Here is a 23,060-nt window from a genome sequence, read left to right on the forward strand (position 1 = left end):
CTCTTTCATTCCTGGAGTTCCATGTGTTCCCCCAGCCACCAGAAGTGATCCCTGAACACAGCCAGGTGTAGCCCTCCCTCTAACCCCTGCCCCCCACCAAAAAAAATTGTCATTGAACCTAAGGCTTTCAGAGATGATATAATTGACAACTGGTTTAAGTGGAAAAAATAGAATAAGTTGTAGGCTTTTTAATTTAATTTTTTTGTTTGTTTTGTTGTTTGACCATATTTGGCAGTGCTCAGGGATTACTCCTAGCTTTTTGATTGCAGAGCCAGGAGTGACCCCTGTACATCACCAGGTGTGACCCAAAAAGCAAAAAAACAAAACAAAAACAAAAACAAACTTCCACTTTTAGGGGCCGGGGCAATAGTACAGCAATAGTATATAGTACAGTTATATACAGCTGACCCAGGTTCAATCCCTGGCATCTCATATGGTTCCCCAAGCACTGCTAGGGGAAATTCCATTTTTTTAAACACTTTTTAAAAAAATATTGAATCATAGTGAGATGTGCAAAGTTGTTCATGATTGGGTTTCAGTCATCCCACCACCAGTGTACATTTCCTGCCACCAATGTCCCCCGTTTTCCTCCGCCCCCTCCACCTGCCTGCTCTCTCTCTCTCTCTCTCTCTCTCTCTCTCTCTCTCTCTCTCTCTCTCCCTCCCTCCCTCTCCATTTTCCCTCTCCCTCTCCCTTTCCCTCTCTCTCTCTCTTTTTCTTTTTGGGTCACACCCAGCATTGCACAGGGCTTACTCCTGGCTTAAGCACTCAGAAATTACTCCTGGCGGTGCTCGAGGGACCATATGGGATGTTGGAACTCGAACCTGGGTTGGCCGAATGCAAGGCAAATGCCCTACCTGCCGTGCTATTGCTCCAGCTCCTTCCCCTCTCTCTCTCTTTTCCTTTTGGCTGCTATGGTTTGAATACAGGTACTGAAATACTGAAAGGTATATCCCTTTACTTACTTTCAACACTCAGTTCCTGCCCAAAATGATTATTTCCATCTGTTATTGTCATACTAGTCCCTTCTCTATCCTAACTGCCCTTCATCCCCTAGGTACTCTTGTGGCAAGCTTCCAACCATTGACCAGTCCTCCTGGCCCCTGGCCAGGGGTAATTCCTGAGTGCAAAGCCAGGAGTAGCCCCTGAGCACTGACCTACGTGACCCAAAAAGTCAAAAACAAAAACCTTCCACTTTTTAATTTATGAAAAAAAACTTTTTGGATTGACTCACCACGAATTACAAAGTTACAAAATTGTTCATAATTGAGTTTCAGTCCAGCAGGTAGGACACAGTATTCCAACATCAATCCCTTCATCAGCGTCCCCACTTCACCTCCTGCCCTGCAGCCTGCCTCTATAGTGGGCGCTTTCTTCTTTTTCTTTTCTCCTTTTAGGCACTGTAGTTTACAATACTGTTACTGATGGGGTATCATGCATACGACTTTATCTTCTCTCAGATCTCAGGCCTTGTCCAGACCCTGCCCCACTCCATGGTAAGCTTCCTACTAAGGACCAGTTCTCTAGATCTTTGTTTCTATTGCCTTTGGGCATTAGTATTCTGAATATGTTTCTTTGTATCCTGCATATGAGTGAGATTATTCTATGTCTGTTTCTCTCTCTGTTTCATTTTCCTCAGCATGATGCTCTCCAGATCCATCCATGTATCAACAAATTTTGTGACTTCGTCTTTTCTTACTGCCGAGTAGTATTCCATTGTGCATATACATCATAGCTTCCTTTTTGTTTAGGTGGGGGGGGCACACCTAGTGGTGCTCAGAGCTTTCTCCTGGCTCAGCACCCAGGAATCACTCCTGATGGTGTTTAGGGAACCACAGGGGATATTGGGGATTGAACCTGGGTTGTTTCCATATGCAAGGCAAGTTTCCTACCTGCTGTACTTACTATATCACTCTAGCCCATTATTACATTTCTAATATAATTTTTCCTTAGGATTTATCATTGCTTTAGTTTTTAAACAATTGTCTGATTAATCATGTGCTTGTGGTATCAGAGATCAAACCAAAGGTCTCATACATTTCATACAGGAGAGGCAAATTCTCCACTACTGATCTACACCTGTGGTCCAAATCTACTTTGGTGTCCCTGTCCCGTCCTCCTCCCCCAACCCCCGACTGGGAGATGGCTCAGAGGACTGAAATGCATCTGTGCATGTGGAAATCCTGGTTGGATTCACTGGCACCAGTGTTTCCACTTAGCCCCACTGGGAGCAACCTCCCACCCCGCAAGTACCCCCCAGCACCACCGGGTCTGATCCAAAACCTCAAATTAAAATTTTTTAATTAAAAAATAATGGAAAAAAATAATGAGTTATAGATTGCCCTTTAGGTAGAAGACCAAACCTTCATCCTGGTATTTCCATTTACCATTTTCTTGGGGATTGCCTTTGCTTCTCTCCTGTGTTAGCATTCATTTTCCTGAGTTCTTTCTTTTTGATTGAGCTCATCTTAGGAACTCCCTAGAACTCCCTAGGAAATAGTGCCAGAGGATAAGCTGTTTGAGATCTTGCATAACTGAAAATATCCATTTTATCTCATATGTAATTAGTAATTTGGCAGTACATATAATTCTAGTATGTATAATTAGTGAAATAAAATTTCCCTATAATTTGAAGGTATTGCTATTGCGTTTTTAGATTCTACTGTTGCTACTGAGAAGTCCAAAGACAGTCCAGCATTAGTTCTTTATGACCTTTCCTTTTTCCCCCTATGATAGACTTTTTTTTTTTTTTTTTTGCTTTTTTTTGGGTCACACCTGGCGATGCACAGGGGTTACTCCTGGCTCTGCACTCAGGAATTACCCTGGCCGTGCTCAGGGGACCATATGGGATGCTGGGATTTGAACCCGGGTCGGCCGCGTGCAAGGCAAACGCCTTACCCACTGTGCTATCTCTCCAGCCCCAACCCCTATGATAGACTTTATTACCAGCTTCCTTTCTTTCTAGCTTCTCCTTCCGTCCTCTCCTTCCCCTTCCCCCCCGACCTTCTAACTCCTGGGTCTGTGTTCAGAGGTCACACCTCGTGGTACTCTGGGGACCATATGCAGTGCTGGGAATTGAACTGATATTGGCTGCATTCAAGCAAAGTGCCTTAACCCCTGTAATCTTTCTCCCTATTATTATTTATTATTATTATTAATAGTATTTTATAGTGCTGGGGATCAAATCCAGGTATGCATGCAAGGCATATGTTGCACTACTAAGACATATCCCCAAATCCTTTGCAATCTTGCCTTTATCCCTGATGTGAAATTCCACAGAAAAGTTCCTTGATTGGGCTGGAGTGATAGCACAGCGGGTAGGGTGTTTGCCTTGCACACGGCCGACCCGAGTTCGATTCCCAGCATCCCATATGGTCCCCCGAGCACCGCCAGGAGTAATTCCTGAGTGCATGAGCCAGGAGTGACCCCTGTGCATCGCCGGGTGTGACCCAAAAACAAAACAAAACAAAACAAAAACAAGCTAAGAAAAGTGCCTTGATGTCTATAGGTCTTTTTCAGTGTTCATGTGGGTACTTTCATTTTGAAGATGTATATTATTCATTTTTGAAATATATTTTAAATATTTAACTGTTTCTCTTCTTGCTTTCTGGAATTTAGTTCAGAATCAGATCATCTGACTTTATCCTCTACTTTGTGTGCTTTTGGGCCATATCCAGCGATGCTCAGGGTTTAATCATAGTTCTACACTCAGGAATTATTTCTGGTGGTACTCAGTACACGGTACTTGGGAGACCATGTGGGATGCTGGGGATTGAACCTGGGAGAGCCATGTGAAAGACAAGTACCCTGACTCCTTATACTATTTTTCCAGTCCTCATTTCCGTTTAGTCTTTTATTTAATTTTTGTTTTGGGGTCCATACCTGGCAATGCTCAGGTGTTACTCCTGGCTCTACACACAGGAATCACTCTTGGTGATGCTTGGGGGGAGGGGGCATGGAATGCCAGGGATTGAACTTGGGTCAGCTGTGTGCAAGGCAAGCGCCGTACCCACTGTGCTATCTCTCCAGCACCACGCCCCCCCGTTTTTATTTTTGTAAATAACTTTTACTTTCATTCAGTAACTGTAATATACATGGATATGTAGAAACATTTTCTACATTTTCTACAAAGCAAACTAAGAAAGCAAAGCATTTTAGTTTGAAGCCTAAGGTTAGGTAAAGTTTAATATATTCATTATTTTAGGGATTATGAATAACCTTGAAATTAATTTTTTTGGGTTATGTAGTCCATAAGTATAGTAGCTGTGTCTAATTCAATGCCATATCTCAGCTTCTAGAATATAGGAGTTATTTAATAAATATCTGATTAATATATTTAGAGTGATGATGGATCTAAAACTGTAGAAATAGGTAAGTTATTCTAAACTTAGATTTAATATTCATAGTCATGATGTTATTTATTATTATTTAAAAATTTTCAATTACACCTGGCTGTGCTCAGGCCTCACTTCTGGCTCTGTAGTACGGGATCACCCTTGACAGTTCTTGGGGGAACACCTGGGGTGTCAGGGATTGAACCTCTATGTGCAAGGCAAGCGCTTTACCTGCTGTGCCAGGGTTGTATTCTTTTAGCAACTTTATGAGGAACTGCTTCATAATCATTTTTTAAATTGCAAAGGGTAGCTCTGTAACAAATATGAAATGGTCATTATACATTTGTTGGTAGTGGAGCTGCCAGTATCATTGTCCATGAATTGTGTGTGTGTGTGTGTGTGTGTGTGTGTGTGTGTGTGTGTGTGTGTATGAGAATGAGAACCCTGTACTTAGAGATAGCTGTACTATCTCTCTGGTTCCTCACTTCCTAGTATTTTTGGTTTTTTTTTTTTTTGATATGTGTTTGATTTCTCTTGAGAATATAGCTAGGATTGAAATTTCTGGGTCATATGGTTACTCTATATTTATTTAACCTTTTGAAGAACTGTCAGACTGTTTTCCAAGAAGTTACATCATTTTGCATTTCTATTAGGAATGTATGAGAGCTTCAGTTTCTCTACATTCTTATCAACCTTGTTATTATCTGTCTTTTTTGATTATAGTCATCCTAGTGGGTGTGAGGTGGTTATCTCATTGTGGTTTTGATTTTCATTTCCCTGATGGCTGATGATATGAATATCTTTTCATATTCTTGTTGGCATTTGTATAATCTTCTGTGGAGAAATGTTTACTCAGATACTCTCCTTATTTTCAGTCAAGTCATTTGTCTATTAAAAGAATATTTATTTGGGCAGGATAGATAGTGCAGCGGGTAAGGCACTTGCCTTGCATGAGGCCAGCCTAGGTTTCATTGCCAGCACTACATGGTCCCCTGAACACTGCCAGGAGTGATTCCTTAGCTGAGTCAAGAATAAGCTCTAAGTATTGCTCATTGTGGCCAAAATCCCCCCCAAAAAACTCCCCCAAACAAAAGAAGTTAAAAAAAATTCTTAGTTTTTAATCTTCCTTTCTGTATTGTTGTGATAATACATGTTGTGTTTGCACTTTTTTTTTTCTTTTTGGGTCACACCCGGCGATGTACGATGTACAGGGGTTATTCTTGGCTCTGCACTCAGGAATTACCCCTAGTGGTGCTCAGGGGACCATATCGGATGCTGAGAATCGAACCTGGGTCAGCTGTGTGCAAGGCAAACACCCTACTCACTGTGCTATTGCTCCAGCCCCAATATTTGTACTTTTTTGTTGTTGTTGGTTTCTGGGCCACATTGGTGTGCTCAGGGGATGGCTATTCCTGTCTTTGTGCTCAAGAATACTTGGGGGACCAGAGAGGATGCCCAGGATTCAACTCGGGTTGACTGTACAAGACAAGTGCCTTACTCATTGTAAGCCTCTCCAACCTCCTCCTTCTCTTCCTCCTCCTCCTCCTCCTCCTCTCCCTATTCTTTCTCCTTATCCTCCTCCCTTCACCTTCTCCCTCCTCCTTTCTCCTCCCTCATCCCTTCTTCTTTATTCTTTCCTCCACCCACACCAGGCAATGCTGAGGTGTTACTCTTGGATCTGCACTTAGGAATTACTCCTGGCAGTGCTCAAGGGACCTTTTGGGGTACCGGGGATGGAACCCAGGTTGACCACATGCAAGGCAAATGCCCTAGTATTGTTCTTGCCTCCTCTTTTTCTTCTTTAAAAAAATTTATTTTTAGGGCATGCCTGGCAGTGCTCAGGGCTTATTCCTGACCCTGTTAAGGGATCATTTCTGGCATGACTTAGGGTACCATATGTGATGCTGGGGCTTGAACCCGGGTCATCTGCATGCAAGGCAAGTATTACCTACTGTACTATCTTTCTGGCCCCTGCTGCCCCTCTTCTAAAAGTTTAATGATGTTAAATCCAGCACTCAGTTAAATTCATTTTGAACTAATTTTTACATAGGGTATGAGCTAGGGCTCCAATTGCCATTCTTTTGCTTGTATGTATCCAGTTGTTCCAGCATCACCAAGACTAATTTTACACCATGGAATTGTCTCGACATCCTTGTGAGAATAATTTGATTATAATTAATTTGTTTTGAAGAACATATTCACATTGTTTTCCTTTTCCCACAAGATTATTTCTAATTTTTTGTTGATTGAAAATTTATTTGGGGTTGGAGATACAGTACAGTAAAGTGTTTGCCTGGCATGCAACCAACCCTGATCCAGTCTTAGGCACTGCATATGGTCCTCTGAGCACTGCTAGGAGAGATCCCACATCTCAGAGCCTGAAATGAGCCATGAGCACAGTCAGATGTGGTCCAACCCCCTCTCCTCCAATTGTTTTTTGATAGGCTGGTGATACATCTCAGAAATAGAGTACTTGTCTTGCATGTGTGAGACCCTGGGTTCATTCTTAGGTACACAGAAGTTTTTGAAGCAATCTCAAACTTGCAGAAAAGATGTGATAGAACCAATCTCCCTCCCTCCCTCCCTCCCTCCCCGCCCTCCCTCCCTCCTTTCCTTCCTTCCTTCCTTCCTTCCTTCCTTCCTTCCTTCCTTCCTTCCTTCCTTCCTTCCTTCCTTCCTTCCTTCCTTCCTTCCTTCCTTCCTTCCTCCCTCCCTCTTTCCCTCCCACCCTTTCTCCCTCTCTCCCTCCCTTCCCAGCTTCCTTTCCTCCCTCTCTCTCTCCTCATTTCCCTCCCTTCCTTCCTTCTTTCTCTCCCTTCCCTCCCTTTCCTCCCTTTTCCTCTTCTTGTCACACTCAGAGATGCTCAGGGACTTAATTCTGGCTCTGCGCTCAGGGATCAATCTTGGCTTGACTTGGGGACCATAATGCATTCCAGGGATCACACCTGGGTTGGCCGTGTACTGTCTGGTCCCAGATTTTTATATTTTCTTGAGCCATTGAGAGGATAAGTTGCAAACATGAAAAACCCTATAACTATTTGTTTCACAAACAGGAATATTCTACAGAACACAATATAGGGGCCAAAGAGATAGTACAATGGGTAAGGCCCCTGCCTAGTATGTGACTGACCTGGGTTTGATCCTTGGCACCACATATGTTCCAAAATCAGGAGTAAGTTTTGAGTACTGGCAGGGTGTGTCCCCCCAAAACCAAAATCAAACAAAAAAACAACCCTCCTCCCCCTCCAAAAAAAAAAAAAGAAAGAAACAACCAAACCCCAAACAGAACAGAACACACAGTATAGTTATCAAAGTCAGAAAATTCCCATTGTTGCATTACTGTCCTCTTACTATATTATTCTCTGATCTCATCTAATAGTCTGGTCAAGAGTCACACGTTGTATTTAATTGCCATGGTCCTCTAATCTTCAACCTGTACTAGTTTCTCACTTGTTCTTGACTTTCACTTGATTTTTTTTTTTTTTATGATTATAGGCTACAGGCTGTATCTCTATCTGTCTATCTATCTGCCTAACTTTTTTGGTAAATTATCTCAATTTCAGTTTGCCTGAGGTTATACCTTAGATTAATTCAGTTTATATCATATTTGTCAGGAGTATCACAGAAGTGAGATATATATATATATATATATATATATATATATATATATATATATATATATATATACATGTACCAGAAGTGATATATAAAACAAAGCTCTTGGAAGAAAGCGATGCAGAATCTTGCTTGGCAGAGCCTGGCAAGCTACCCGTGGCATATTCAATATGCCAAAAACAGTAACAATAATGAGCCTCATTCCCCTGACCCTGAACGTGACAGGGATGAGTGGAGATGTTGCTGGTGCCCGCTTGAACAAATCGATGAACAACAGGAAGACAGTGATACAGTGATCACAGAAGTGCTCTGTATCTTCCTCAGTGCTTTTGTCATCGCTAATCTGTGAATTTTGATTACTAGATAATGGTGGCTGGAGTGATAGCACAGTGGTTGGGTGTTCCCCTTTCACGTGGCTGACCCGTGTTCGATTCCTCCGCCTCTCTCAGAGGGCCCGGCAAGCTACTGAGAGTATCGAGCCGGCACGGCAGAGCCTGGCAAGCTACCCGTGCGTATTGGATATGCCAAAAACAGTAACAGTAAGTCTCTCAATGAGAGACACTACTGGTGCCCGCTTGTACAAATCGATGAGCAATGGGATGACAGTGACAGATAATGGTGGCATGTTTGCCAGGTTAGTATGCTAGTCTTTTGTTTTTGTGTTTGGTCTTACCCAGTGGTGCTCAGGGCTTACTCCTGGCTGTGCACTCAGATAACTTCAGGTGGACTTGGGAGACCATATGAGATGCTGTGGTTCAAACCTGGGTCAGCACATGCAAGATGAGGGCCATTCTGCTGTGCTGTCTTTCCAGACCATATGTTAATCTTCATTTAAAATTATTTTTATACTTCTCATCTTTAATTTTTGCTTTTCATGTATAAATTCCTATTTTGTTTAATGGATGCTTTAATTTTGTTATTATTTGTATTGATTTGCATTTATACTCTAGTTATTTGAAGTTTGTTTGATTCCAGTGTTTCAGACATAGGAATGGGGGTTTCTTTTTTTTTTTGCCATGGGTCCTTATTCTTTGAGCTCTTGGCTTACTTTTTGGTACAACATGATGTGCCAGATTCATTTGGTACTTGCTCTGCTTCATTTCAGCGTGGAACCAGCCATTTCTTCAGAGTCCAAAACCCTGGCTTTCTTTACTTAAGTAGGATTAGAAATTAAGGTCTGGCTGCTAGAAATTCATATTTGGAGTGTTGCAGGTCCCAGGACCTCTCAGGAGACAAAGATAGAAAACAGATATAGGCTTTGAATGTGCAGATAGCGCTCTCTGTCCTTTAGTGCACAGCATTGTGCTTTCAGTCCAAGTCACCAGAGTTAGTTTCTTTCTTTCTTTCTTTCTTTCTTTCTTTCTTTCTTTCTTTCTTTCTTTCTTTCTTTCTTTCTTTCTTTCTTTCTTTCTTTCTTTCTTTCTTTCTTTCTTTCTTTCTTTCTTTCTTTCTTTCTTTCTTTCTTTCTTTGCCTACAGTGCTCAGGGCTTACTCCTGGCACTGTGTTCAGGGATCACTCTTGGCTGTGGTTGGAGGATGCTGGGGATTGAACCTGGGTGGGCTGTGTGCAAGCTTTATTTTGCTTTGTGCGCTGCATTTGGATGCCACCTGGAGGACTGCACCCTTAATAGCTTGACCTCCAGCACTGTCAGTGTCAGAGGGCGTGGGTCACTTCATTCAGCTTCCTTCGGTTTCAACAGCTGCCCCTCTGGATCTGTTCTACAGCCCTGGGGCCTGTGCTTGAGCTGCCACCAGTGAACGGTGCCCTCTCACACCCATTCTCGGTCCTCTTGGCCATCGAACCTACCATGGCTAGCCCCACTTAATAGCTTTGGAACTAAAACTAAAACTATTTGTGATGGGACTTCATGTTGTCTTTTTATAGATAATGATGGTTCTTTCAGACATATTTTCAAAATTGAAAATCAGTACCTTTTGAGTTCGCTCTATACATCCACATGTGTGTAGGTGTCACTACCTCTGCACCAAGAAAAGAAAAGAAAAGAAAGAAGGAAGGAAAGGAAGGAAGGAAGGAAGAAAGAAAGAAAGAAAGAAAGAAAGAAAGAAAGAAAGAAAGAAAGAAAGAAAGAAAGAAAGAAAGAAAGAAAGAAAAGGAAGGTCTCTTTTGTATGGTGGCGGGGGGGAGGAGAAACAAAATGATCAAAGTCATGGGACTGAAGATTTTGTCTATAAAACTGAGCTTACATGGAGAGAGGTGGTTGGGGAAGGGTCCCTGGGTCACTGCTGGACTTTTTGTTGATGGGTCTGGTGTTGGACTGATGTATCCATGAAAAGTATGATTCATAGTAATGTAGATCCTGGTACCTCAGTAAAAATGGTTTTAAAAAATCAGTACTTTTAAAGAAGGTCAAAAACTCAACTAACTTGATTTTTTTATTTGTTTGTTTTGGGGCCATACCTGGCAGGGCTTAGGGGTTACTCCTAGCTCTGCATTTAGAAATTAATCCTGGCAGTGCTTGGGGGAGCCATGTGGAATGCTGGAGATTGAACCCAGCTCAGCCGCATGTAAGGCAGATGCTCTACCTGCTGTACTATATCACTCTGCCCACCCCCCAACTTTTTGTTGGTTTTTAACTTGAAATTTTCACTTAAATGACTAAATTTTTGAAGTATCCTACCCAATGCTTTTTTTAAAAAAATTTTTTGGTCACACCTGGTGATGCTTAGGGGTTACTCCTGGCTCTGCACTCAGGAATTACCCCTGGCGGTGCTCAGGGGACCATATGGGATGCTGGGAATTGAACCCGGGTCGGCCATGTGCAAGGCAAATGCCCTACCCGCCGTGCTATCGCTCCAGCCTCCCCAATGCTTCTTAAAGGGCTGCTTCCTTTGTCTAATGTTTAGTATTTAGTATGCAGTAACAATTTTATTTATAATTACTTGAATCTTAATGTACATTGGTTAACGAGCTGACCCTAAGGAATTTTTAAAATAAATGTTCATTTCTATCTACAAAATAAATTTTGTTTCTCTTCTAGCACTTCCACCAAAGCCACCTAAGCCAATGACTTCAGCTGTTACAAATGGAGTGAAGGAAAGTTCTCTCTCCCTTCAGGATGCAGAATGGTACTGGGGGGATATTTCAAGGTAACTAGATTGCTACTGCAGTTAAGTGTGTTTAAAATATTATTTTGAGAGTTAAAATTAAACATTTAATACCTTGCTAACTTTTAATTTAGGATTCCGCTTAGGGGCTGCAGCGATAATACAGTGAATAATTGTTAGCCTTGGCATTCCATATGGTCCCCCAGCATCACAGAGGAGTGATTTCTGAACAGAGAACCAGTAGTTACCCCTGAGCATTGCTGGGTGTGGTCCCAAAACAAATAAAAACAAAAAATAAAATAAAAGATTACATTTATAGGGGTCAGTAGATTGTGCATGGGGTAAGATGCTTGCCTTTCTTGCATCTAATTCTGGTTCAAATCCCCAGTTTACACCAGTAATGGTCCCCTGAGATACTACCGGGAGTAACATCTGTGCACAGAGCCAGGAATAGCCCCTGAGCCTGCTGGGTGTGGCCCCCACACAATAAATAGAGATTACCCTTGTATTGGACTGGAGCGATAGCACAGTGGGTAGAGCATTTGCCTTGCACGTGGCCACCTGAGTTCGATTCCTCAGTCCCTCTTGGAGAGCCTGCACGGCAGAGCCTGGCAAGCTACCCATGGCATATTCTATATGCTAAAAACAGTAACAACAAGTCTCACAATGGAGACGTTACTGGTGCCCAAATCGATGAACAAACGGGATGGGACGACAGTGCTACAGTCTACCCTTATATTGAGACCGGGGAGCTAGCTTACCAGGCTGGAGTGCATGCACTGTATGCTGGAGCCCTGGGTTCAGTATGGGTGGGCACTGCCTGGTCCCCCAGCACGGAGTAGGGAATAGTCTTCAGCATTGCTGAGAGTGGCCCCAAAACCAGGGAAAGAAAAGAGATTGCCTATATAAGAATATGTGGGGCCAGAGAGATAGTACATAGGTAAAGGCATTTGCCCTGCATGTGACTGACCCTGGTTTGATCCCTACACTGTGTATTATTCCTCACGCCCACCAGTATTGATACCTAAGCATAGAGCCAGGAGTAAATCCAGAGCCCCACCAGGTGTGGGCCACCCCACTACCCTCCCACAAAGAAAGTGTCTGTTAGATACCACTTAAATATAGTTTTTAAGATTATGTGGTTCAGTAATTCAAGAATCTTATAGCCTGCTACTCCGAGTGCTTTCATTTTGTTCCTGATGGTCCTAAACTAACTCTCAGACTGTGTTTCTTATTTATATGAATTCAAATTGGAAAATTATATTGAAAATTTAATGAATTATACCCCCTCTGATCAGACATAACTGTCCCTGTTATTTAAATGTAATCTTCTTTCTAAACATTGCTGTTTTTTCCTGAAAATGTACAAGTTCAGACCTGCCTAGGGAAGCCCTGAAGGCTTACTAGGAACACTATCCCCTACAGACAGTTGGATTCTAGAGGAGTTTAAGAAGCAAATAGCTGTTGCTTGGGTGGAATAGCACCAAAAATCGAAACAATAAATTTCTCTAGAGGGAGACCTCTGAATGCCCCCCAGTTATAATTTATTTCTAAGGTATTTATAACAATATAGTTATAATGATCTTAGTTATTACCTTCTAAGTAGCCTTAATAATAATATGTGGAGAGAACAATGGATGATCCTAATTTTTCATTTTTCCTACAATCTTGTTCTTCAGGGAGGAAGTAAATGACAAATTACGGGACATGCCAGATGGTACCTTCTTGGTGAGAGATGCCTCAACAAAAATGCAAGGAGATTACACTTTGACTTTGCGGTGAGTTATTTTTAAGCATTTTGGCTAGTTTTCTGCATTTATTTCTGGATATGTAAATATTTCTGTATTTTATTTAAATATGCATATATTTAATTAAATTTAGATACATATAATTTTTAATTATTTGGCTGTCCTTTTTCTGTATTTTTTGTACACAGTCTATGCTTCTATATATTTTATACATTAATATGTCATGTAAAAATGACAACTTTTACTTTTATGCACCAATTAAATGAAAAGGTTAAAATTTCCAAATGTGGGGCTGGAGCAATAGCTAGTGAGTTTGCCTTGCACATGGCAGACCCGGGTTGATTCTCAGCATCCCATACGGTCCCCTGAGCACTGCCAGGAGTAATTCCTGAGATGCAGAGCCAGGAGTAACCCCTGAGCATCGCCAGGTGTGACCCAAAAAGAAAAAAAAAATTCCAAATGTAAAAAAGTCAGAAATATGACAAAAACTAATCATATGATGTTAGTAAAATTAAGGGCATGACCTAAGTTTATTAATGGTATCTTGGGAGTCTGTCCCACAGATAAACCTATTATTTACTTCAGACAGTAAAAAAATATAATTTAGTCTGATAGTAAGCAGAAGATGAAGTAATTAGTTTGTTATCCTTGCTGTTCTTATGGGCTTATAGAATCTTATAGTTGATGTGTATATCCTTGTATGTTTATAAAGGTGGGATGGATATTTAAAAATATTAGGAAAATGGCTTAAGATATTTGCACATTTGATTATTTACATAGCCTAATTACAGTAAAGCCTTTTCAGGGCTATAGACAGAGTCCAGGGGTTTAAGGTGCTTGCCTTGCACGTAGATGACCTGGATTGATCCCTGGCATTCCAGATGGTCCCCTGATCATTGCAGGGAATGATCCCTGAGCACTGCTGGGTATGCCCCAAGAGAAACCCCTTCTCCCCTGGACCCTCTTCCATCACTTGCATTTCCATGATTTAATATAAGCAAAAAAAGTTTATTTTAAAGAGACTGTTTAAATAAATTATAGAAATAAATTTAAAAAAATAAAAAATAATTAAAAAACAAAACAAAAAATAAATTATAGTAACAGCAATACTTTCTTTATACTAAACTTTATGTAATTTATTTTATATTTGAATTTCATGGCAACCTTCTTATTAGGAATTGTTATAGATACTTATTTTCCATTTTATAGATGTTACATTTGAGACTAGATATAGTTAAGAAACTTACTTTGGAGGCCTGGAGTGATAGCACAGCTGGTAAGGCCTGTGCCTTGCATGCAGCCGATCAGGGTTCGACACCCAGCATCCCATATGGTCCCCCCGAGCACCGCCAGGAGTAATTCCTGAGCATATGAGCCAGGAATAACTCCTGTGCATTGCCAGGTGTGACCCAAAAGCAAAAAAAAAAAAAAAAAAAAAAAAAGGGAAACTTACTTTGAAGGTGGGTAAATAGCTAGGCTTCTGTTTCACCACTCAGCAGGAGTGGGTAAACCATTCGCCACTTTTCTCTCCTTATCGTACGTAACCTCACCTTTCAGGAACATTATTATGGACACATATTCCTAGGAAAAGATTATTGTCTTGATTGTAGTCCTAACTTAATTAAGTCTACTTCTGTGCTGGGTATTTACATGTGAAGTGCTCCAGCCTCAGACTCTCTCCCTCTTCTCCTCTCCTGTAATCATCCTTCCAAGCTGAGCTTGTCCTGTCTGAAGATTTTTGTTTTTGTTTATTTTGGGGCCACACTGGCTATGCTCAGGGCTCACTCCTGGTTCTGCACTCAGGGATTACTCTTGGCGGGCTTCAGGTACCTTATGGGCCAGGATCAAAACTGGGTCAGCCACATGCAAGGCTAGCACCCTACCTAGTGCATTATTGTTCCAGCTCCCTGTGTGAATATTTTATTTATTTATTTCTTGGGCCACACCCATCTATGCTCAGGGGTTACTCCTGGCTCTGCACTTAGGAATCACTCCTGGCAGTGCTTGGGGGAACCATATGGGATGCCAGAGATTGAACCCAGGTTGACCGCATGCAAGGATGCTCTACCCACTGTACAACTAGCCCCCGATGAAAGATTTCAGTATACAACTAGATGGTGAAACTTCATCTCCAGCTCTGGCCTTCAAAACTTCAGATACTTTTGTCCAGATATACTGCTTGATTTTACTATTGAGATAACTAGTGGAGGCAGGGGGTGGGGGAGCGGTGGGGGTGGGATGGGAGGTAGGCATGCTAATTTTAACATGACTAAAGCAGAATTCTTTGTTTCTAACTCAGCATTGCTTAGACCTTACTCTTGGCTCTGTGCTCAGGGATCACTCCTGGTGGGACTTGGGGAACATATGGGGTGCCAGGGGTTGAATTTGGGTCTCCAGGTGCAAGGCAAGTGCTCTACCCACTGTAGTATTCTGAATGGCCCCTAAGCTTACTTCTTTTTAAAAATAAAAACAAAATTTTTTTCTTTCCTTTTCTTTCTTTTGGTTTCTAAGCCTATTTCTTATATCTCATGTCTTTCCAGTCTCTCTACCTATTACTTTCAGTCCCACTAACCTTCCCGTACTTCAGACAAGTGAAACTTATTTCCATCTTGTTGTTCAGTAGTTGTTCTTCTTTCTCATCTTGACGTAATTGGCTTTTTTTTTTTATTATCCAGATATCTGCATAAATGCTATCTCTCATGTTTCCCTAACTGCTCAATTCAAAAGTAGACATTCAAGTTACATATTACCTCAATTTAATATTCCATATTGGTTACTCACTGTGTAGTTATTTCCTTTCACCGAATTTATCTCACTCCAACGCAATTTAAATCTCTGAAACTGGAAACTTTGTTTAATCATTGCTCTATCCCTGTGTTGAGGTTACAGGCACACCTCAGTGATGTCAGTGAGTTCAGTGGTGTGTACAAGTCAAGTTGCAGATTGCCATAATAATGTGCATGTTACAATAAAATGAGTCACAGGAATTCTCCCAGGGCATATAAAAGGTATATTTACACTATAGTTTATTCTATGTGCGTAGAATCATGTGTAAACATATAAAAACAAAAAAGTATTATTGTGGCTGGAGAGATAGCACAGCAGGCAGGGTGCTTGTCCCGCATGTGGCCAGCAGGGTTTGATCTCTGGAATCCTGTATGGTCTCCCCAGCCCCACCAAAAGAGATCGCTGAGCACAGAATGAGGAATAAGCCCAGAGCACCACTGGGCATGGCCCACAGACGAAAATCACTGAACAAAGGAAAAATTACATAACTAAAAATAATTTGCCATAAAAAATTTAGCCACTATTGAGTCTAGTATGAGTAATCTTTTGCTGACAGAGGGTCTCAGGGTCGATGGCTATCCACTGATGTATTTGGTATTATCTGCAGATTGGGGTGGTGTGGCAACTTCTTAAAACTAGTTAACATACAGTTTGGAGCAATAGTATAGTGGGTTAGGGTGCTTACTTTGCAGGTGGCCAAACCAGGTTTGGTACTCGGCATCCCATAGGGTCCTCCGAGCACCACCAGAAGTAATTCCTGAGTGTAGAGCCAGGAGTGACTCCTGAGCATCGTTGGTTGTGACCCAAAAAACAAAACAACAACAAAAAAAACCAAAAAAAACCACAAAAAAAACCCAAAAAACAAAAGTTAACAGTCAGTTTGCTGCATCGATTAACTCTTCATTTTCTCTGTAGCATGTGATACTGTGTTTTGGTGTGTTTGTGAGCCCTTTCAGGCACTGACCAGGGGACCTGGGAGCCATTTCCAGTGATGCTTGTGCTTCATTTATCATATATAATAGTACGGCATAAAGAAATCTAGAGGCATTTATGACCAGACGTGTAATTCAGCACTGGAGCACTTACCTTGCATGTCTGAGGCCCTGGGCTGGCACCAAGGAGAGGAGGGAGACGGAGAATGACGTGGAGGGAGGGAGGGTTTATCTCTCTTGCCACTGACTTCTGCCATCAAAAGAAAAGTTGAGACCTCTAAGGGATTCATCCTGCTCGATAGCAATCTGTCCTCAAAATAGCGTTGTACTGGAATAAGGACGGACTCACTGATTAATGGGTCATAATAGATTATCCAAGGACAAACCTCCATATATATGGTCAGCTAGTTTTTGACAGAGTAGCTGAGAGCATAAAATGGAGTAAAGACAACTTCTTCAACAAATGGTGCTGAGAAAATTGGTTAGCATGTCTAAAAAATAAAAAATAAAACTTGTATCTATATCTCACACTTTATTTATTTTTATTTATTTATTTATTTTTGCTTTTTGGGTCACACCCAGTGATGCTCATGGGTTACTCCTGGCTTTGCGCTCAGGAATTACTCCTGGCGGTGCTTGGGGGACCATATGGGATACCGGGGATCGAACCCGGGTCGGCTGCATGCAAGGCAAATGCCCTACCCGCTGTGCTATCACTCCGGCCCCTATATCTCACACTTTAGACAAAAGTCAACTCAAAGTGGAGCAAAGACCTTGGGGTCAGGGACTGAAGAGATAATACAGTGGGTAGGGCATTTGCTTTGCATGTGACTGACCTGAGTTTGATCTCTGACATATCCCATATGGTCCCACACCACATCACCAAGAGTAATTCCAAAGTGCAGAGCCAGGAGTGACCCCTGAGCATTGCCAGGTGTGTAAAAAACAAAAAACAAAAAACAAAAAACAACCTCATCAAAATCAAAGAAACAAAAAGACCCTGTGATCAGACCGGAATCTATAAAATCCATTGAGGAAAATATAGGCAGAATACGCCAAGATCTGGACCTCAAAGGTGTTCTTAATGACATGATGCCATTGGCAAAGGCTACAAAATTTTAAAACAAAAACAAATGCGAATACATCAAATTAAAGAGTTTCTTCTGGCAAAAAAAACATGGGCCAAAACTGAAAACAGCTAACTGAATGAAAGAAAATACTTGCATTCAACACATCGATAAAGGGTCGATGTAAAGTACTCACAAAGATCAACAACAACAAAAAAGTCTGTAAGGAATGATGAATTTATGCAATTTGCTGCAACGTAGATGGAACTTAAAGATGTCATGTTAAATGAAGTAGGCCAGAAGAAGGAGGGCAAACACAGGACGATATCACATATATGTCATATTTAGAGTAATGGAGAAGGAAATAGAGTGGTTTAAAGGGGGGATGCCTAGGTCATCGTTGACTCCAAAGTTTAGGGAGGAGAAGGAAAGACAGAGTGAAGCGAAGGGGAGAAGAGACAGATGAGAAGCAACAGGGTTAGGGTGAAGGGGATTCAGTTACATGGGTGGTGTTAAGGAATGATAAAGCTAAATATCTAAACCATAGAGTCAACAACACTGAAATCACGAGTCCCAAATATTAGTAACCAGATTTAAAAGGTGCCTGTCAAGATGGCAAGCTGGGGCTGGGGTGGGGGGTAGGGTTTCAGGAGAGGGAATCTGGGAACACTGGTCAAAGGAAGTTGACACTGATGGCAGCATTTGTGATGAAACACTGGATGTTAAAAACCCAGGAATAACTTTGTAATTCACAGTGCTTTAATAGAAAATACAATTTTGGAAAGAAAATAAAAATATCAGCAACAACAAAAAATCCAGAAACCTCATTAAAAAAATGGGGAGAGGGCCTAGAGTGACAGTCCAGCGGAAGGGCGTTTGCCTAGCATGCGGCCAACCCGTGTTCGATCCCCAGCATCCCATATGGTCCCCCGAGCACCGCCAGGAGTAATTCCCGAGTGCAGAGCCAGGAGTAACCCCTGTGCATCGCTGGGTGTGACCCAAAAAGCTAAAAAAAAAAAATGAGAGGAAATGAACAGGGACTTTTCTGAGGAAGACCAGTGGATGGCCAACAGACACATTTAAAAAATGTTCAGGGGCTGGAGCGATAGCACAGCGGTAGGGCGTTTGCCTTGCACTCGGTTGACCCGGGTTCGATTCCCAGCATCCGATATGGTTCCCTGAGCACCGCCAGGAGTGATTCCTGAGTGCAGAGCCAGGAGTAACCCCTGTGCATTGCCGGGTGTGACCCAAAAAGCAAAAAAAAAAAAAAAAAAAAAAAAATGTTCATCATCACTTAATTTTTGGGGAAATCCAAATCAAAATAACAATGAAATACCATCTCATACCAGTGAGAGTGGCATGTATCAAAAATACTGGGATCAATCTGTGTTGGTAGAGATGTGGTAAAAAAGGAACTCTCATCCACTGCTGGGTGGGAGTGTTGTCTGCTTCAACCTCTGTGGAAAACAGTATGGAGGGTTCTTAGTAAACTTAGAATTGAGCTGCCAAATGACCCAGTAAGCAATTCCACTTCTGGGTATCTGCACCCAGGACAGAAAAACATTTTTTTCAAAAGGATGTATGTATACCACTAGTTATTGCAGCACCAAGTACAATAGCTAAAACATGGAATCATAGGTGTCCAGTGATAGATAAATAGATCATGAAACTGTGGTATTTATACACAGTGGAATACAACACAGCTGTAAGGAATGATAAAATAATGCAGTTGGCTTCAATGTGGATGGAACTAGAAGATAGATTAAATGAATTAAGACAGAAGAAGGACAGAGGATGAACTCACGTATATGTAGTATATAGAATAACTGAACAAGGGAATGTATTGGCCTAAGGGGGACGGGAGGAATGCCTAGATCACCCTTGACCCCAGAGTATAGGTCTGAGAAGGAAAGAAACGTGGTGGGGAGAAGGGGAAGATATATATGGGAAGCAGTGGGGGTATGGGTCAAGGGGAATCAGATACATCGGTGGTAAAAGGGGATGGTATAGATAAATATCCAAATCACAGAGTCAACACCACTGAAATTATGAGACCCAAACTTTAACAACCAGACTTAAAAAGGTGCCTGTCAGGATGCAGTGTGGTGGTGGGGGGTTGGGGGGGAACCTGGGAACACTGGTGGAGGGAAGTTGACACTGGTGGGATCTGTGCTGGAATATTGGATATCTAAAACTTAATTATAAATAACATTATAAACCGTGGTGCTTATATAATTTAATTTTTGTAAAAAAAGATGATATGCAAAAGGGGGGCAAAGAAAACTTGAGTATTTTGCTATGATATAATGAATCAGTCTTCTGAGGTTTTAGATTATACCTTATGGGATTTGGAAAACATTGAATTTTAAGTTTCTTTAAGCTTTGACTATAAATTCTGTTTTTTTGTTTGGGGGCCACACCTGGCATAAATGCTCAGGGGTTATTCTGGCTCCATAAATTATTTTTTAAGAAACCATTGGATATGACATAGTTATTTAAAGTGTTCTAAACTATTCAAGCATCAAATTATGCTTATCTTGTAAAAATAGCTTTATATAAGCTATACTTTGTGAAACAGTTGAATGACAGTTAAATCATTTATATAAAGTGATGGCCTAAATAAAGACATTCCCTGGAATTATAAGCAAATATAAAAGACACTGTATTATAAGGTACTAGATTAGTTACTCAGTTATAAGTCATTCAAGGAACTAAATTATGTTTGTGCATGAACAATAAAATCTTGAGGGTGTTGTTATGTGACAAGTGTCATCTTTTTTTCTTTTTATGTGACAAATGTCATTTTTTTTTTTTTAGAGAGATGACTTTTCCTTTCTTCCAAAGACACATAACCACATTTATTTAGGTCTTAAAGAGATGATTTGTGCTTCTTGAAAAAATATTGATAAAAGTTAAACGGGAAAATTCAGGAAAAAATCTGAAATATAATTTACTTCTGTTTTAGTTATTTTTGGTAATTATTTTTGCTAAATTTGATACTGAGAGCTGTATAAAATATGTTGGTTTTGGGCCGGAGTGATGGTACAGTGGGTAGGGCACTTGCCTTGTATGTGCAGACTGGGTTCCATCCCAAATGGTCCCTGAAGCATCACCAGGAGTAATTCTTGAGTGCAGAGCTAGGATTAACCCCTGAACATTGCTGGGTGTGTCCCCCCAAAAAGTATATTTGTCTTTAAGTATATATATGCAAAATAAATCTTGGTGGGAGAGTTTGGACTATACTTTGCTGTGCTCAGATATCACACCTAGTGGAGCCCAGGGGACCATATGGAGATGGAACTTAGGCTAACTGCATGTAAATACAGACTTACCATCGTAATCTCTCTGTGGTTCTTTTACATATACATAATTACATATGCAGTTTTATTCCACCAATAGCACAGCGGGTAGGGCTTTTGCCTTGCACGCGACCGACCCGGATTAGATTTCTCCGTTCCTCTCCAAAAGCCTGGCAAACTACTGAGAGTATCTCGCCTGAACGGTAGAGCCTGGCAAGCTACCCGTGGTGCATTCAATATGCCAAAAACAGTAACAACAAATCTCACAATGGAGGCGTTACTGGTGCCCGCTCGAGCAAATTGATGAGCAATGGGATGACAGTGACAGTGACTCTTATTCGTAAAGCTTGTTAATTCTGTGATACTTTCATATCTCCAGATGAAAATATTTCACCAGTATTTTGGGGAAAATATCTACAATTGTTGTCTTCTTGTTTGCAGGAAGGGAGGCAATAATAAGTTAATAAAGATATATCATCGAGATGGTAAATATGGCTTTTCTGATCCTCTGACATTTAATTCTGTGGTGGAGCTCATTAACCACTACCATCATGAATCTCTTGCTCAGTACAATCCCAAACTTGATGTGAAACTCACGTACCCCGTATCCAGATACCAACAGGTATGATAACAGAAGTGGTTGATTTAGCATGTCATTACTTAGCAACATCATTTGATTTTAATTTTACAGGCATATCTGCTGAAAACAAGAAAGCCTGTTCATTTAACATTTCATATTTAAGATGTTTTTGAATTTGTTTAGTGACTACTATTTCTTCAAAGCTTTTAGTATATGCATTATATAAAAACGCTTTGTTTCTCACTTATGTTTCACTTTGGTTTTTTGGGGAATGGTTAGTCCTCTACCAGCTGTGCTCAGGAGTCACTCCTGGCAGTGCTTGGTGGTGGGGGAGGGGTACACGGAGCCATATGTGGTGCCAGGGATGATGGGTTTGCAGGGTGCAGGGCAAGAGTCTTAGCCCCTATACTATTTTCCTTGCCCTCTGCTTGATTTCTTGTTTTTTGGGTTTTTTGTTTGTTTGTTTTTGGGGCCACATTTGATAATGCTCAGGGGTCACTCCTGGCTCTGCACTTAGGAATTACTCCTGGTGTGCTCAGGGGACCATGTACTCAGGGATCGAATCCCAGCCGGCTGTATGTAAAGCAAGTGCCCTACCCACTGTGCTATTTCCCCATTCTCTTTACTTCATTTCTTAATTTTTTTTTAATGGTGTTGCTGGGATTCTACCCTAGGGCTTTATACATATTAATTATGCACTCTGCCAGTGAGCTACATCCTAGCCCTCACTATTTAATATTTACTTTTTTCTATTATTATTACTGTTTTTTTGGTTTGGTTTTCTATTATTATTACTGTTTTTTTGGGTTTGAACACCCAGTGGTGTTCAAAGTTTACTCCTGATTCTGCACTCAGGGATCACTCCTGGTGATCATAAGGGGTGCTGGGGATTGAACCTGGGCCAATTATGTGCAAGATAAGCACCCTACCTGCTGTACTATCACTCAGGCCTCTGCTTAATTTTTATTGTTCAACTATTTTTATATGTTCTAAAGGTTGATCTTAGTTAAAATATTTTAGTGCTTTTTCTTGCCTGATATATATTAGATAGATATCGTTATCTATCTAATACATATATTAGATTTACAACAAATATATGTTCACAACCAATAGATACTATTTCTTTTGTTCATGTATAGGATCAGTTGGTAAAAGAAGATAACATTGATGCAGTAGGTAAAAAACTGCAAGAATACCATTCTCAGTATCAAGAAAAGAGTAAAGAATATGACAGGTTATATGAAGAATATACCAGAACATCCCAGGTTAGTATGTTTTTGATTTGTAGACGTATAAGTATACATTGTTCTAGGTACATCAGAATTTCTGTAATTCTCCTATTCTTTTTGTTGTTGTTTGGCCATACCCTGCAGTGCTCAGGGTTATTCTTGCCTCTGCACTCAGGAATCATGCCCAGCAGTCTCAGGGGACCAAATCTAGATTGAACCTGGGTCAAATGTATGCAAGGCTTGTGTCCTGTCTGCTTTACCATTGCTCTGGCCTTCTTTTTCTCCTTTTTAATAACTCTTCAGCTGTTTTTTTGGGGGAAAGGTTTTGTTTGTTTGGTTTGGTTTTGGCTACAGTCAGCTGTGCTCAGGTCTTATTCCTGGCTCTGTACTTCCTGGTTGTGTT

The 23,060-nt window shown here is 41.0% G+C and overlaps 1 protein-coding gene across 3 annotated transcripts in view; it reads left to right on the forward strand.

Moving 5' to 3' along the window:
* Nucleotides 1–23,060, forward strand: part of PIK3R3 (phosphoinositide-3-kinase regulatory subunit 3) — a 71,079-nt gene that overhangs the window by 23,599 nt on the left and 24,420 nt on the right. For all 3 annotated transcript variants that reach the window (XM_004620536.2, XM_055138578.1, XM_055138580.1), the window contains 4 exons: nucleotides 10,949–11,057; nucleotides 12,695–12,793; nucleotides 21,290–21,470; nucleotides 22,568–22,693. In XM_004620536.2, coding sequence (XP_004620593.2) covers nucleotides 10,949–11,057; nucleotides 12,695–12,793; nucleotides 21,290–21,470; nucleotides 22,568–22,693 — 515 coding nt within the window. The remainder of the gene's footprint in view (nucleotides 1–10,948; nucleotides 11,058–12,694; nucleotides 12,794–21,289; nucleotides 21,471–22,567; nucleotides 22,694–23,060) is intronic.

Source organism: Sorex araneus, chromosome 5 (assembly GCF_027595985.1).
Source record: "Sorex araneus isolate mSorAra2 chromosome 5, mSorAra2.pri, whole genome shotgun sequence".
Taxonomy (NCBI): Eukaryota; Metazoa; Chordata; class Mammalia; order Eulipotyphla; family Soricidae; genus Sorex; species Sorex araneus.